Here is an 18,191-nt window from a genome sequence, read left to right as displayed (position 1 = left end):
GTATATGGTTTCCATATTTTAATATGCTTTACATGTTTCATGCACTAAACCCTAGAAAGGTCCTCTGTGTCACATTCTTTTTTTAATTGATTTTGAAATTTAAAAACAGAATTTTGCATGGTCTTAATTCTTTTTTATGCCATATAGACTAGTTTCTAAATGTATGGAGCAACCTATAATTATTTTCCCTACTATAATGAAAAAATGATATACTGTCAGCAAGTCTTTCTTCTCCCCACAGAACGGACACACATTGCTTAAATTAAACAGTAATGTTTAGAAGCTGTGGTTGTCACTTCTGAACACATCAGAGAAGAGAATCAGGAATAGTGGTCCAGGACTGTTATCTCCTGCTTTGGCTCCAGTTAACATTCAGAGTCCTGTAGTAAAACAGCAAATGTTATTTATTCCCCCTTATGTAAAGTAGAAAACAGTGTCACTAGCCTGTCTCATTGAATACTAGAAGAAAATATGTAACTTTAAATCTTTAGTAGATGGAGATACTATTATTGAATAATAGATTCTTTTGGTAACCCTAAAATAGAAAAAAAAAAAAAAAATTGGTTAGCACTGTAGCCAAAAACATATAGGAAAGCAACCACTCTAAGACATGTTTAGAAAAAACCTGTAGTGAAGACTGAAAACTGAACTGCCAAAAAAATAACTAAATCTTTGTAGGAGTATATACCAGCTTTGTTGTCCTACTAAACTAAATGCCCTGCAGAAGATACAAATACAATTATCAGTTTCATAGAATAACTGAAATAAATATCACATGATGGTAATGTCTTGAGCTAACGAAAAGTTCATTCGGGTTTTCCCATATCATGCTACGGAACAATCTGATTTGTCTTATGAAGCTACAGCTTCATTTAGAAATGCATTTAGATGCTTTTTTTCTGCAGCAACAGAAACAGGCTGGTTTATTTACAGTGTATATGATTCATATAGCATGAAGATAGGAATATTGCCTGAGTCTATTTTCTTGATCTGCAGAAAATGATTTCCTAACCCACATATAGAAATCTTTCTCTCTAAATTGACTTTTCACTGGTGGCCATAATTTCCCTTAATCCACACATAGGTTTTTATCAGGTTTCCCTGGCAACCAACCTCAAAAATCTTTAAGCAGTGTATGTTTGTTTCTCTTGATTGAGCAGGACAACATGAACAAGATCCAACCCCAAACTGAAACTAAGAGATGGGGTGGGGGGCACTTTAGCTAGTGAAACAGATTAAGCACAGAAAACCTTATAAATTAATACAATAAAGTGAACTTGCTTCTGAGGGTGTCAGCTGAGAAATCCATAGAAATCCTTGCTACCTAATTAATGCAGAAAAAAATATGATTTAAGATAGACTTTTGCAAAAAGTAAGATTCTGGGAGAGTTGCATTTTTCTGAGGATAATAGCAGTGCCATTCTCACACTGGCAAGGGGGAAATGGGAGAGGGACTTAGAGAATTCTCTTCTGCCTTTATTTAAATTATGTGTTTTTGCATTTGCTTTCAGTTGATGAGAGTATTATCAGGTTTAGAACACATCCTTGAAATGCCAGCTGATTGCTTCCACAAACAAATATGTGGAAATAGCTTTCTAGATATTTTTTTAACCATCAAAATTTTACTTGTGTTTGGTGAGGAATCAGAACTACAACTGGTCATACAACTGTATTCATTAATTAAGTAGAAGCTAAAGAAATCACTTGACTTGATTTCCCATCTCCTGCTTTTATACCTTCCTTTTAGTCTTTGTTGGGATGTATGCATAAACAGCACAACCACCTCAAGCCACATACACAACACAGCCACTTTGACAGCTTAATTTCTTGAGCGAAAATGAAACACTGGTGACTTCTGGGATCTGTCAAGACAGCTCTCTGCCGCTGTTGTAGTTAATCAGCTGGTCTTCTTAAAAACCCTAATCTGACTTGAAATAGGAAGGAAATTTTTCATTTTCTTAACTTCTTCAAGCCACTAATAAGCCACTCAATACCCTAGAGGGTATAATCTGTTAAGTGAGGGCTTAAGGCTTAAGTATGTGTGTGCTCAGTCATGTCCAACTCTTTGTGACTCCCATGGACTATATAGCCTACCAGGCTCCTCTGTCCATGGAATTCTCCAGGCAAGAATACTAGAGTGGGTTGCCATTTCCTCCTCCATGGGATCTTCCAAACCCAAAAATCAAACCCACATCTCTTGAGTCTCCTGCATTGGCAGGAGGGTTCTTTACCACTGCACCACCTGGGAACCCCCAAGGCTTAAGAAAATGGTATGGCCTGGCAGCTTTTGATGCTTTGACTTTCTCTTTAGATTATCTGCTTTCTGAATCCAGTCATCCCAGGAAGAAGAAGGTGGAACTAATTGGGCATCTAGGGAGCCAGGTATCCCCCCAGATTGATTTCAGTCACCAAGAGTTCTGCTTGGATGGCTCAGAACAAATGACAGGAGGCAGGTGGTTGTTTCCCTTAGATACCCCTTGACGAACATCACCATTTTAACCAGCCATTCCTCATCTAACCCTGGCACATCCTGGCACACACGTGGAGACCCTTACCAGTGTTTTGCTTCAGAGTTACAATTGGGTGGTCCTCTGTGCCTTGATCTTGCACTTAAAAAAAGTCTTGACTTATTTTATTAGATTTTCATTGAACAGCTTGACTCTATGGTTTGGAAAACATTTTTTGGCTGCAACATAAATGTTTGCCATAAATAACCTTGGTGTGAGCCATTTTAAAAAGGAAGAAGGAAAGCAAGCAGGCAGAAGGCAGCAGTAATATCTGGATGCCAGATGGCATCAGCTTAGTGATGGGGCTGTTCAGTAAGAGCATGCATCTGTGTGAACAGAACTCACAAGGAATTAAATACAGAAAGAAAAGCCAATAAGAGTCACTATGGTTATTCTATAGTCATTAAATGGCTTGTTTACCTTGTTGAAAATAGTATTTAAATATATAATATTTAAGAGTATGTTAGTCCATATTTATATCTAGTAAGTTGTCTGAGAATGTGGGTGGCTTAACTCAGTGGTTAAGAATGTGAATTCATGTTTTTATAAAGTGGTTAGAAATGTTAATTTGGTGACACGTGTCTATATTTTCCCCCAAAGAATATTTAAGGAATCAAAAATTGGTAATGGAACCAGATAGTTTTGTTGTTCATACCCTTAATGTAAAATACCTCAAGTACATTCTCTTTGTGACTCTCGGGCCATAGAACATAAAAAGAAATATCTTAAGGGAGAAACAGATATATCTCTTATGAATCAAGAGTCACCTAAGGTTAAGAATTGTAAACACTGTTTGCTGATCATTAAATCCTCAGAAAGGATGTTGAAGCAGAACATGACATTAGAATTAGACAACAAAAACAGCACAACAGCACTTAATTTTAATTTGGCACCTGCAAAGTGAAAGCCTCATACTGGCCAGAATGAATGAGCCCTGATTCCCATAACCATCATCACTTCCCTCCCTTCCAGCTCCTTCCTTTCTGGGCTCCTGGTCCACCCAGATTGCTCTCCTCCCTTATATCATCTACAGAATTCTTAATATAAATTCTTTGGGTGATCATGTATTTTAGATAATACTGGACCTCCTAATTGTTCACATCTCCCAATGAAAGTAATTGAATTCACTCTTAAGTCACCTGCTCTGCGCCAGATTTTGTGCCAAGTGCAGGTTTTGTAAAAAGAAATCCAATAGTCCTTGCCCTCAAGAAACCTTGAGTGTGTGCTTACCACAGGCATGATAAGATTGTGACCAAAGTGTTGAGTATTGGCCAGTCATCCACAGATTGAACAAACGAGTCAGCTATTTGGAAGAAATGACCTTTGGGGTTTGGGTATGCACAGCACAATCGTGTTAATGATTTCGCAAGAAGTGTAGGAGAATTTTTTATTGAATTCCCGAATTCTCTCTACTACTCTGTGTTCTCTGAGCTCCAGTATCAGGATAGTTAAGCTAATACATGGTGAAAATGCACAAATACGAGAAACGAGAGAAAGAAGACTGTGATAGAAACCACAGGTTTTGTGGGGGCATAAATGTGGGGATTGGCCGATGATGATGATATGTTTGTGTATCTGACTTTGACTCTAAAACTAGCACTTGAGGAAAGATTATTTGATCTTTTTATATAGCAAATGATTAGATATTTTATATCAGAAAATGTACCTCATTAACCTGTGTTAGGTGTTGCAAAATATACTACCAAAATCCTTGATAATTTCCTGAAATTTTTCAGATATATCAGGCTGCCAACTATGTGAGTTGGTGGGGGAGGCGGGGTGAGTCTCTGTATTTGTGTGCTCAAACAAGGAAACAGCCCTGCTGGAATCAAATTAAAAAGCACTTTAACTATTACTCACAGATCAAGGTAACCCACTCCAGTATTCTTGCCTGGAGAATCCCTTGGACAGAGGATTAGTCCAAGGGATATAGGGTCACAAAGAGTCAGACACAACTGAAGCGACGTAGCACACACAAGCATGGTAGCAGCATGCCCAGTGGTGAGAGGTGTGGGCTCCAGGGACAGACTCCTTGAATGTGAATCGTGGATTCCCCCCAATAGTAACAGGGGACCCTGACAAGTCACTTAACCCCATAGGCTTTAATTTCCTCATTGAGAAATGAACATAATGGTATCTATATCATAAAGATGTTGAGAGGATTAAGTTATGTGTAAAGTGCCTGATATGCAAGAAACTCTGTTTAGGTGTTAACTGTGGCTATGGTTGTACCTTTTCCAGTATCATTCATCTTTCTTGAGAATATTGAGAGCAAACATGTTTCATAATCATTCGTTTCCAAATGGAGAAATTGAGAGAGGTGGTATCTCTGCTTCATACATGTTATATCATATAGCATGTGAGACAACCGCAAGTGACCACAAATACCCTCCAATTTCAGCTCGTGGCTCTTAGCTAACACCACTTCTCTGCATCCCCTCTATATTTCTGAGACTCTTTTAAGACTCGCTTATAGGCATCTCACTTTGAATTTAGCCAGAAATTTATCCTAAAGGACAAAGGTTAGTTACCTTGATTTGAACAAAAAGCAATCTGTAACAAATGGCAAAAATAAGGAAAGTTTGGAAAGTGCTCATCCTCTGTCAGCTCTGAGTTACATACAGTTGATCTCCCAAGCTTGCTCCCAACATACACAGAAAAAATCAATAACAAATTCAAGAGAGCAGACAGAGACATTTTTATGTAGTCACTAGAAAAGCCTTTCTTGCAAACCACTAAGTTCTAAACGTGTCAGCCCCTCCTACTGTCTCCACTTATTGCTTATTCTGCAGCTACTTTCAGAGCTAAATCTGAACTGTTGCTCAGCTGAGCCCTAGAGAGTGGCAAAGACAAATTAATGGGATCCTCGTGTGCCAAAATAAAGTATGGACCCTGTCAGCACCAATATATGTTAAGTCCATTAAGGTCATTTTTAATGAACTGAACTTTTCATTGGAAAGCTTTGCCAAACTTGTTGAATTAAGGGGAAGAAACCTTTACAAAATTACAAGATAAACTAATTCTGCTCTGTGTGAAGAAGAAATGGTTCATGACAAGTATTCTGAGTTTACAGTATTTTATATTTTTATCAAATTCAGGGAAAAGAATGTACATTGAAATCTACATTCTGTTATTAAGCTAAGAACTCCAAATGCACTAATAGCATTGTATGCTCTGATGGTATTTTAGTCCCTGGGACCTGGGTTGGTTGTTTGTTTGTTTGTTTTTGAGAATTTAAAAACAAACTTTATTTGGTATTTCCATAAGCTCCCTTACTCCAGATTTTGCCAAAAGCCTCCATAAGATTATCTTTTTTTGTCATTGTTGTTATTTATATTTTTTAAATATAAATTTATTTATTTTAATTGGAGGTTAATTACTTTGCAATATTGTATTGGACCTGGTTTTTTAAATCTTCAGACTAGCCTCAAGGAAAACCAAACTTTTAAATCATGTTCTGTTCACATAGGTCAGAAAAGCAGTGGAGAGAAAGATGGTCTGAAACAAGTGTCCTAGCCTCATTTTTCATTTGGGAAGAATGATTTGGCTCCATTTGTATCTGCAACAAACAGTTAAAAGTCTATATTCTCTTTTTCCCAAATCTCTGTGTGTAATGAGTTTTAAAGAGGGGGCTTCTCTAACCTAGGAACGTTTCAGAATGCTCCAAAGTCTTCACTGATGGGTGGCTGGTTATAAAATAACCAGTGTTAGATCAGCATCGTATATTAATTACTGAAGGCAGCCTCTGATTCAAAACTGCCCCCAAATCCTTTTATTCTATAAAACAGCATTTTTATTGAGATTTAACTGAAGTATAATAGACACAGAATTGAAACTTGCTTCAAGCTGCATGATAACCCAAACCTCACCAAGATGAACTGAGGCCTCCCCATACTGCCCAAGGGCAGCTCTAAGAATATAAATAAATCAGCCTATGATAGCCACTAAATCTGGGCACATTCACTTCTCAAAAGACCATAAGAAATGTCTAAACAGGAAAAGGTTATTGGATTTTCCATGGCAATGCCTGGAAAGGTCTTAGGCTTTTTATCTTGCTTGCTTTCAGTCTCTGGGGCCAAGAATAAACCCAATATCAAATCACTCATAACATCAATCCTTAACCTCTTATTTATCCATTCACTCACTCATTTTTTAAATGTATTTATTGAGCACCTATTATGTGAAGTTCTGTCTTCATGGAGGTTTGCTCTTATGAAGAGAGTTATACCATAAATGTTCACACTTGATTATCAAAAACTGATCACTGTTATAAGAAAATGAATGAAGAAGTGCTCTCGGAGAGTCTGATGGGGCTTTCAGTAGGTCCAAGGTCAAGGATGTCTTCTTTGAGAAAGGACATTTCAGCTGAGACCTGTAAGATGAATGGAAGTTATTCTAAACTGAGAGGAAAAGGAGATCCATCCAGGGAGTGACCCACACATTTCAAAACTTTGAACCAGGAAAGAATGACACATTTTTAAGCAAGTGAAGGAAGACTAGTATGTCTGGAAGCCAGTGATGAGGGGAGAATAGTAGGAGTTGAAGGTGGATAATGGCATAATGTAACCATGGTAAGGAGTTTAGCTTTCATTCTGAATATAACAGGAACAATTAAAAGCTTTACATTTTAAGAACCTCCTGGCTACAGCATGAATAATGAGTTAGTAAGGGCTAATAGAGGATGAAAACAGACCAGTGGCTATTGTGGAAGTTCAGGAGAGAGCAGATGTTAGCTTCAGTGATCTGGCTTATGTGGCAGTGTGAGAGCCAGGACAGTGAGTTGGTGAAGAACATGGATTCTATAGTAAATGGCCATGGTTTAAATCTTGACTCTGCCATTTATTTAGCAGTATGACCTTGGGAATATCTGTGTGTCGATTTTATTATCTAGAAGTGGGGATGAAAATATTATTGTTAAAATACAATCTTTAGAAAGTTAAAATCATTATTTCTGTTAATAAATATAAAATGAGCACATGTCAAATTTTTGTTTAACTCTTGAATTATGAAGAAACCAATATCAAATTCTCATGTGAACTGGATTTAGAAAAGTTTGTATTTTCTATCAGGCAAAATTATTTCCATTGACATGAACAGAAAAATAATGTCCATCACTTTGAACAAAAAAATATCTCCATCATTACAGGCCCTCTACAAGGAACCTTGCATCTCTGCTACTGCTAAGTCACTTCAGTCATGTCCAACTCTGTGCAACCCCATAGACAGCAGCCCGCCAGGCTCCCCCGTCCCTGGGATTCTCCAGGCAAGAACACTGGAGTGGGTTGCCATTTCCTCCTGCAGTGCATGAAAGTGAAAAGTGAAAGTGAAGTTGCTCAGTTGTATCCGACTCTTAGCGACCCCATGGATTGCAGCCTACCAGGCTCCTCCATCCATGGGATTTTCCAGGCGAGAGTAGTGGAGTGGGGTGCCATTGCCTTCTCCATTGCATCTCTATATAGGTGCAAAATAAACCAGCTTCCTTAGAATTTGACAGCCCCTGTAAGTCTGCTAGACTTCCCATTGAAAGAAACCCAGTAATCTTGTTTGCCCATTTAACGATGTTTCTGACAATACCCATCTCCTAACAATGTTATAACAAGTTAATGTATAGAAATGCTTAAAACATATCAGTGAGCTGCTTGTATATTTTGGAAATTAATCCTTTGTCAGTTGTTTCATTTGCTATTACTTTCTCCCATTCTGAGGGTTGTCTTTTCACCTTGCTTATAGTTTCCTTTGCTGTGCAAAAGCTTTTAAGTTTAATCAGGTCCCACTTGTTTACTTTTGTTTTTATTTTCATTACTCTAGGACGTGGGTCATAGAAGATCTTGCTTTGATTTATGTCATCCAGTGTTCTGCCTATGTTTTCCTCTAAGAGTTTTATAGTTTCTGGTCTTACATTTAGGTCTTTAATCCATTTTGAGTTTATCTTTGTGTATGGTGTTACGAAGTGTTCTAATTTCATTCTTTTACATGTAGCTGTCCAGTTTTCCCAGCACCATTTATTGAAGAGGCGCTCTTTGCCCCATTGTATATTCTTGCCTCTTTTGTCAAAAATAAGGTGCCCATAGGTGCATGGGTTTATTTCTGGGCTTTCTGTCTTGTTCCATTGGTCTATATTTCTGTTTTTGTGCCAGTAACATACTGTCTTGATGGGTGTAGCTTTGTAATATTGTCTGAAGTCAGGAAGGTTGATTCCTCTAGCTCCATTCTTCTTTCTCAAGACTGCTTTGGCTATTTGGGGTCTTTTGTGTTTCCATGTGAATTGTGAAATTTTTTGTTCTAGTTCTGTGGAAAATGCCATTGGTAATTTGATAGGGATCACATTGAATCTGTAGATTGCATTTAGTAGTATAGACATTTTCACAATATTGATTCTTCCTACCCAGGAACATGGAATACCTCTCCATCTGTTTATGTTGTTTTTGATTTCTTTCATTAGTGTCTTATAATTTTCTGTGTATAGTTCTTTTGTCTTAACTTAGGTTAAGTTTATTCCTAGATATTTAATTCTTTTTGTTGCAATGGTGAATGGAATTGATTCCTTAATTTCTCTTTCTGATTTTCCATTGTTAGTGTATTGACAAGGGATGAATTTCCAAAATATACGAGCAGCTCATACAACTCAGTGCCAGAAAAACAAACAACCCAATCAAAACATGAGGGAAAGACTTAAACAGACGTTTCTCCAAAAAAGACATACAGATGGCTGACAAACACATGAAAAGATACTCAACATTGCTCATTATTAGAGAAAAGCAAATCACAACTGCAGTGAGATGTCACCTCACACCGGTCAGAATAGTCATCATCAAAAGTCTACAAACAGTAAATGCTGGAGAGGGTGTGGAGAAAAGGGAATGCTCTTGCACTCTTGGTGGGACTGTACATTGATATAGCTACTATGGAAGTCGGTGTGGAGATTCCTTAAAAAACTAGGAATAAAGCCACCATATGACTGAGCAATCCCACCGCTAGGCATATACCCTGAGGAAACCAAAACTGAAAAAGACGCATGTATCCCATTGTTCATTGCAGCACTATTTACAATAGCTAGGACATGGAAGCAACCTAGATGTCCATCGACAGATGAATGGATAAAAAAGTTGTACATATATACAATGGAATATTATTCAGCCATAAATGGAACACATTTGAGTCAGTTCTGATGAGGTGGATGAACCTAGAACCTATTATACAGAGTGAAGGGAGTTTAAAAGAAAAATATAAATATCATATCCCAATGCATATATGCGGAATCTAGAAAATGGTACTGAAGACTTTATTTACAGGGCAGCAGTGGAGAAACAGACATAGAGGATAGACTTATGGACATGGGGAGAAGGGAGGAGAAGGTGAGATGTATGGAAAGAGTAACATGGAAACTTACATTACCATATGTAAAATAGGGAGCCAACAGGAATTTGCTGTATGGCTCAGGAAACTCAAACGGGGCTCTGTATCAATCTAGAGGGGTGGGATGGGGTGAGAGATGAGAGGAAGTTTCAAAAAGGAGGGGATATATGTATACCTAAGGCTGATTCATATTGAGGTTTGACAGAAAACAACAAAATTCTGTAAAGCATTTATCCTTCAATTAAAAAATAAATAAAAATATCAATGAACATTAACTATTATTGTGGTGGTTGTTGCTGCTGTTACATCAAGGTAGATGTAGTAGAGATAGAAATAAATGGATTTCAGATATATTTTCAAGGGAGAATTAGTAGAATTTGGAAATTGTTTGAAAGTGAGAAGTTAGGGAAAATGCAGGATCAAGAGTAAATCCTAAGTTTTCATGTGAGCAGTTAGCTGCCCAGTTGAATCATTTGCTGTGATGAAGCTTGGAAGAGGAATCAGATGCTGAGGAGGGGAACCAAGAGTTCCATTTTGAACACTTTAAATTGGAGATGACTTTGAAATATTCAAGTGAACATGTCAATCAGCAAGGATGTCGATGTGTAGTGGTTAAGAGCATGAAACTCTTCTAGGTGTGTGGTTTATACCTGTTCCCTCATCTACATATTAAATGGGGATTATAATTCTTATCTCATTAGATTATTCTTGGGTTTTAACATTTATTTGTAAAGCAGTTAGAAGTGAGACTGGTACTTAAGACACACTATATAATGTTTTAAAACATTAAATATATTAATGTTTATTCCTTTCAAAGAGTAAAATGGCTCCCTATCCCAAATCTTAATTAAAAAAAGAAAGTTTCAATATGAAGCCCAGATAAAAGGTCTAGACTGGAGAGTCAATACATAGAATTGCCTGAACTTTGGTGGTTTTTGAAACCAAGAATCACTGATGAGCACGTCAGAAGACCACACCAAACTGAGCCTCAGGCACTGCAATATTATAGAATTGCCTGAACTTTGGTGGTTTTTGAAACCAAGAATCACTGATGAGCACATCAGAAGACCACACCAAACTGAGCCTCAGGCACTGCAATATTTAGAGTTTGAGGAGAGGAGGATTTAGAAAAGGAATCTGAGAAGGAAGTGACCAGAAAACAAAAACAAGCAAAGTTTGATGCCTTGTGAGTTGAGGAGAAAGTAATTCAAGGAAAGAGGCACAATCAGGTGTCTTGGATGCTACTGAAAATAAGATAATTGAAGACTGGATATGTCAGGAATAGCAGAAAATTTGAGGCTAATACTCTGAAACGTTTATTATCAACTGTCTTTCTCCTGTCTTTTCTCTTCTTGTTAAAGCAGAATAACATCCTGATGGTCAAGAGGGTCCCACTCTTAGTAAGACTCCTTCTAATGTCTTGTCTGGAACCACATCAGAGAAAGCTGGCTCAGACTCACAAGATGAGTTTAACAGAGTACTCAGATGTATGAGGTCCTAGACTTTGAAAGAGTCCAGTCATCTCTGGCTTTTTGGAACTTGGGGAGAGCTCTGATCTCCCACAGCATTTCCTTCTAGTACAAAGTCTCTTTGAAAGGAAAATGTGATTTTCAGTGCAGTCAGCCTTTCTTCCCCTCCTTCCAACACTGAGCATTTCTGCAAGAAAGCCATTGAGGCATTCTTGCAGAGGCCAGCTGCCTCTCAAAGAACTCAAAAGGGCATCATTATCATGAGAAAATGATGTCAACTACTTGGAAAATGCCACTAAATATAGCTCTCCCAGGATGCCTTAGAGAATTAGGGAACTGAGTCTGTCCTTCCCATCACTGGTTAGCACTACTAGACGGGGTAGTCACTGAATTTTGTTTCAAATAATCATACTGGTGACTGCACCAAAATTGTCATTTGTTTTGTCAGCTTAATTTCTAGAACCATTCTATTCTTGGTTATACTACTGGGCACTTTACATTGCTGAACACCCTCCCAATTCAGGCATGATATGGATGTGAAGAATCTATGACAAAAAAGTGGTGCTATTAGATGTTTTGTAGAGTGGTATCTTGGATACCTTTACAAAATTTTGCTTGGAGACTTCAATATGCATTGCATAACTGGCATGAATTATTTGCAGTTCCAGAAAGTTGTAAGCTAACAGCAGTAGTTGAGAAATATTTTTATAATTCCACATGCGGATCAAGTATCCTTGACTAAAGAATTTTCACAATAAGTTAGATTCTCGTTTATTTGGAATGATTTAGGTATTAGGTATGGCTCTAAGTGAATGTAGAGGCATATCTTGGATAAGTATACTCTCAACACCTTAATGCTTTAGCTATATTTTTAAATAATCATTTTAAGTCTTAGTATGATGGATTTTATAATTCTAAAACTCCTAAAGTGATACAGTTAAAGAATTGCCTTCCCTTTGTAGCATTCCCACATTTTATTTGTTTACTAGTTTGAAGGTTTTGTATTAAAAAAAAACCTTTTAATTTCATAGAGACATTGAATAAATAATTAAGTAGATGAAAGAATGTGTTTCTATTTCCCTTTCTAACTTTCTTTCCCACCCAGCAGCAATGTGTTTTTCTTATAGATCCAAATGGCTCATACATAGATCCAAATGCCCAGCTAGATTTTAGGTAACTGTACCATTTCCTAAAGATTTTACTGTCTCAAAGATTGTCCAAAATCAGAAGAACCAACTCTTTTAAGGCTAAAAAAAAAGAAGAGAAAAAGATTGAGTTAAAAATAAGATGAAGTAATACAAAATATCATTTTTACCAATAACATATAATGATTTTTTGGTCCCCAAATGACATATTTATGTAAAAGACTTTCTGGTTAATTTGGCATAGAATTACTTATACAATATTTTATTTTTCCAATGTACTCTTCTCCAGATCCCTCTGTGGTCACTGTTAAATGAGAAAATTTTAGAATGGGAAGAATCATGAATCTCATGCAAATATAAAATAAACATCTGTCAAAAATTGCATTGACTTCATTAATTAATGAAGAAACTAGGAAGATGTTCGGAGAAGAAAATGGCACCCCACTCCAGTACTCTTGCCTGAAAAATCCCATGGACGGAGAAGCCTGGTGGGCTGCAGTCCATGGGGTTGCTCAGAGTGGGACATGACTGAGCGAATTCACTTTCACTTTTCACTTTCATGCATTGGAGAAGGAAATGGCAACCTACTCCAGTGTTCTTGCCTGGAGAATCCCAGGGATGGGGGAGCCTGGTGGGCTGCCATCTATGGGGTCGCATGGAGTCAGACACGACTGGGGTGACTTAGCAGCAGCAGCAGCAGGAAGATGTTACAACCAATTCAAAGGAAATTTAAAAGAGCCAAACATATTCAGGCAAATAAGAATGCTGAAATGAATTTACAAGTAGATGCAAAATGGGTCTATCTACAGGACAACCAATTACATTCCACTAGACACAATCCACTAGAAGGTAAAGTGTCTGCCTACAATGCGGGAGAGCCAGGTTCGATCCCTGGGTTGGCGAGATCCCCTGGAGAAGGAAATAGCAACCCATTCCAGTATTCTTGCCTGGAAAATCCCATGGACAGAGGAGCCTGTTTGGCTACTGTCCATGGGGTCGCACAGAGTCGGATACGACTGAGCGACTTGACTCACAGACACAGTTAATCGTCATTTCTATGAGCCTGAATCATTTTCATGATCAATTTTCTACAATTTATAGAGGAATAAAAATAACCCACGGTTATTTTAAATCTCAGAGATTTTAAAATTTTGCAATAATCAGAAAGAATCCACTGAACAGAATATTCAGTAATATTTAGGGTCTGTTTTAAAGTTGTTACAATTTTTTCCGACACTATTAAGTTTATTCCCTCCTCACCCCTCACCCTAAAACCATCAAAGAAAGAATAAAAAGAAATATACAGCCTCTATCAACTTATAATTCAAATGTTATAAGATTGAAAACTAAACTAAAATCAAATATCTATAATGTGATTTCCTTCAAGTTTCAGTTGTATTTTGAAACTAGAGAATGAGCTGAGGCTCATAACAGCATCAAAATAACTCTACAGAGCTACTCTATTGTGCTACTCATATTTTGAATAATCCCAATGATTTTTTAGACAATGCATGTGAAAGGAGGAGAGAGAAAAGGAAGAGGAGAAAAGCTGAATATCAGACTGTGTGTGTAAAACTAGAGCTTAGTGGTTAATACCTGAAGTGACATGAAACTAAGAGTGAATTGTTTCCCTGTAGCATCGTATAAATAAAGTGATAGTTTTTATTATTTCAGTCCATGCTTCTGACTCCATAGTAGCCACTAATAAACTAAACTGCTCTGGGATTTCACAAGTGAATTTGATTATCACTCATCTATTTTGCTATAGGGACTGTGGTTACACCTCTAATTAAAGAATAAGCCTTTTGGTAGTGAAATGAACAATGAAGCTTGCAAACAGAAGAAACATAAATTATTTATTTGCCAAGGTTCTGTTCATTTGTTTGTTTTATCCTGAGGATGGGAAAACTAAATGCAGAATCATATCAATCATTTCTGAAGCTCAAGCCCACCATTCAAAGAACTCACTTATCCAAGCCATCCCTCATTCTTCTGGCAATCGTGCTGCTACCCAAAAGAATAGTTAAGTTGCCTAAATTAAACTCCAATAATACATTGTCCATGTGTACATCAAGACAATTAACATGCAGATTTTTTTAATTTTTAATATGAGTTTATTTATTTTAATAACATGCAGATTTTTTTAAAGGACATTGACTCCATTTTAAAGGTCACACTTTAAAGGTTCTAACTCAGCAAGAACTACTCAACTTCTAAACGTTTCTGTTAAACCTCCAGGCTCATTTGACTGCCCTCTCCCTGACCTTTGTTCCTCCCACTTGTGGCCAGAAAGCTCAAGATAGTAAATACAGAGTTGGGAGATCCAGGGATGTGGGGGAAGGTTTCATATGAAAAACAGTTATTATTCATTTGGCCATTTGCACTATTAGATATTTTTCTTTTGAAATACAGTCTCTTGCCTTCAGTGAGAGAGAATATTATATCATCCAGTGTATGCACTAGAGAAATTGAACTGAGTGCCAAAAGACAGCACCACTTAAAGACCAAATTGTTCTTAATTGGTGTGAATTTGATGAAGACCTAAGGATAGTGGGTTGGGAGATAGGCCAATAAGGCTGTCTGACACTTGATAAGGTTCTCACTTGGGAGACATAAAGTAGATTAACCCTAAGTATCCAAATAGTCAAAAATATACACATACCCACAACACACATGATTCTTTTTTCATTTAGATGCTGCTTTAAAATAAACAAGTCTCTATCGTGGCAATGAATCCATGGAGCAGTGGCATCTCTTTCTACTTTCTGTGATTTTGGTGTATCTTCCCAGTCCTGGAGAGAGAACAAATGGAAAGTGATTCATGTTGTAGGCAGGGAGAGCTGAGGGTTTCATCTGGGCATCCTTTCCATTCTAGATTTCATCCGGGACTCACTTTTAATCTAGGAGGTAAAATATAAATCAATTTAGCTACTTGTCATTCTCATAAGTTTATATATGTGGGAAAAGATGGAGACAGATGCCTCAAAGAAGTTTTGAGGGAACTGATGAATCTCGGTGTGCTTGACATGTCCACTAAATGTCCTATAGAAGGAGATGGAAGACTACAACCCAATAGGCCAAATTTAGACCTTTCCATCTCCCTTCCCATTCCCCACCCCAGTTTTTATAAATAAAGTTTTATTGGAACACAGCCACACTCATTTTGTTTAGTATTGCCTGTGGCTGCTTTCACAGAGTTAAGTTTTGCAACAACAAAGACCCATACACATAGCCCACAGAATCTAAAATCTTCCCTATCTGGCTCTTTACCAAAAAATCTATCTGATTCTTAGTCTTTTGTAATGGTCACTGAAAGGGCTATTATAGCCGACAGAGTAATAATCCTTACTAGATAGGAAAAGCTAATAGGGTACTATTCTTTCTGAGATCTTGTCATCTTTTTTATTTGAAAACAAAATTCAGGACCACATTATTAAAGAAGCAGTATTCACTGTTGTCAAAGTTTAAAGACTTACCACTTGCTTTTGGGTTTCTCTTATATACTTTTCAGTTTCATGCATTGGAGAAGGAAATGGCAACCCACTCCAGTGTTCTTGCCTGGAGATAACCAGGGACGGGGGAGCCTGGTGGGCTGCCGTCTATGGGGTCGCACAGAGTCGGACACGACTGAAGCGACTTAGCAGTAGCAGCAGCATGGTGTAGATTTTCCTTTCTGTCTATACCTGGGCTGTAAAAATCAGTGCTTGTATATTTTGTTATGATTTTTGTCCCAGGACTCAGGCAGACAGATGTGAATGTATAATAAGTAGGTTAAAACTATTTTGATTGCAGAGTTTGGTTTTATATTCCTAAAAGACGGCTACAGGTAGCATTATTTAAAGAGAGAAAGAGATTTTAATCTTATTGGATGTGTTTTCCCTACCACGTCCCGAGGTGCCAGAAGATGGAGTCAGGAATTAAAAAACAAAAGAGGGAGGCTACCCTGTGATGAGAATTTCATGGGAATGATTCGGGGTGATGCTTCCTCCTTAATCCACCTTCCTGACACGATTGTGTATGACCCTCATCCTCCTCTTGGGGGTGGCTTTTCAAAGGTAGCGAGTGTCAAATCCTTCGTCAGGGGACCCCTCCCGGCCTCAGACACCGTGGCTCTGGGTCTCTGTTCCAGTCTCCCTGCTCAGGACACAGCCCAGGTTCAGGCCACAACTTTGTTTTGCTTCTTCCAGTTTGAAAACTTGGATCAATTTCCTTTTAGAATTTCAGCTTCCCTAAACTAGACGGGAACTATTTTCACTTGCTGGGACTTAATGCTATAACCTTATCATGTCTTTCCTTTTCTGCCAAAATCAGGGTTAAAGAGCCAGGTTTGCATGCCTCCTCAGCACGACTCCCAGTGCAAAAGCAGTTGGATCATAGAAAAAAAAAAAAATTTAAGATTTTTATTCCAAAATCCTTTCTCCAGATTATTATACTAACTTTGTGAAAATGTTAGTGGTGCCCTCAGGGCTTTTTTTCCCTGGATACTCCTCAAGGTCATTGCAGATATGGCAATTGTTGATTAGTTGGAGGAAAAGAGTCTTTTTTTTTTTTTTTTTTTTATTGTCCTACATTCTAGAGAAACTCAGGGAAGTTCTCATTAATGTGACTTCACTTGGTGGAGAGGGACTAGAGGCTGTCGAACAAACATGTATGGATGCAAAACCCCTAGTTTACAGTGACATGCCTGTGGATTTAAATTTGTAGCAAGGCTTTTCTCTCAGATATAAAAAGAATCGCAGGCCAGACTAATTCAAAGAATGTGTGAGGAACAAGGCTTTGCTCCATTCTTGGAAACTTAAAAAAAAAAAAAGAAAAAAGAAAACCCTCTTTCTCTTTCTATATATAAATAAATCTTGGGAAGCACATTGAGCAAAAAAGCAAAGAAAGTTACAGAATCTGAAATCCAGACTAAAACAAAAAAATATATATACTTCCTTAAATATCTCTAAGGGCTTACTTTGTTATAGTTTTTAGTATCAGTATTAGTCTGCTTAAGAATAGCCAGCATCTCGCAGGAGGCACAAGGGCTGGAATTTAGATCAAGAGAGAAGAAATCAGTTCCCTGCTCTGAAGAGCCATCACTGTGGGTGCAAAGCTGGGAGAAAGCAGGTGGTCTGTGGCTGGAATATCTTCCAGCTGGGGGTTCATGTGACACGCACGAAGAAACCAATCCAGAGACTGGCAGATGAGCTCATGGGCTGCACTGAAGCACCCAGCACAGGACAGGACAGGGTGGCAGAGCCCTGAGCACGTCCTGAGACGGCCCTGGGCCCCAGTGGCAGGTGGGATGTGGCCCCTCCCGGTGCCTGCGGTCTCCTGCTTGGGGCTTCTCATCCTGTCCTCTTGTTTGCTTGCGGACTGCAGGTTCATCCCAGAGGCCTGGTCGGCCTGCACGGTCACCTGTGGTGTGGGGACCCAGGTGCGAATAGTCAGGTGCCAGGTGCTCCTGTCTTTCTCTCAGTCCGTGGCCGACCTGCCCGTTGACGAATGTGAAGGACCCAAGCCAGCGTCCCAGCGCCCCTGTTACGCAGGACCATGCCACGGGGAGACTCCCGAACTTAACCTGGAAGAGACAGATGGCCTCTTGGGTGGCCTGCAGGACTTTGACCAGCTCTACGACTGGGAGTATGAGGGCTTCACCAAGTGCTCCGAGTCCTGTGGAGGAGGTAAGAAGGGGCTAGGCCTCAGATCATTGCCACCCTCTTGCCTTTCAC

At 38.4% G+C, this 18,191-nt stretch overlaps 1 protein-coding gene across 1 annotated transcript in view; it reads left to right on the top strand.

The window, feature by feature from the left end:
- ADAMTSL1 (ADAMTS like 1) overlaps nucleotides 1–18,191 on the top strand; it is a 1,100,541-nt gene that overhangs the window by 848,103 nt on the left and 234,247 nt on the right. Inside the window, exon 15 of the mRNA XM_052645042.1 lies at nucleotides 17,842–18,143. Coding sequence (XP_052501002.1) covers nucleotides 17,842–18,143 — 302 coding nt within the window. The remainder of the gene's footprint in view (nucleotides 1–17,841; nucleotides 18,144–18,191) is intronic.

Source organism: Budorcas taxicolor, chromosome 8 (assembly GCF_023091745.1).
Source record: "Budorcas taxicolor isolate Tak-1 chromosome 8, Takin1.1, whole genome shotgun sequence".
Classification (NCBI taxonomy): Eukaryota; Metazoa; Chordata; class Mammalia; order Artiodactyla; family Bovidae; genus Budorcas; species Budorcas taxicolor.
Note: the sequence above shows the minus strand (reverse complement) of the source record. Positions and strands in the feature narration are given on the sequence as shown.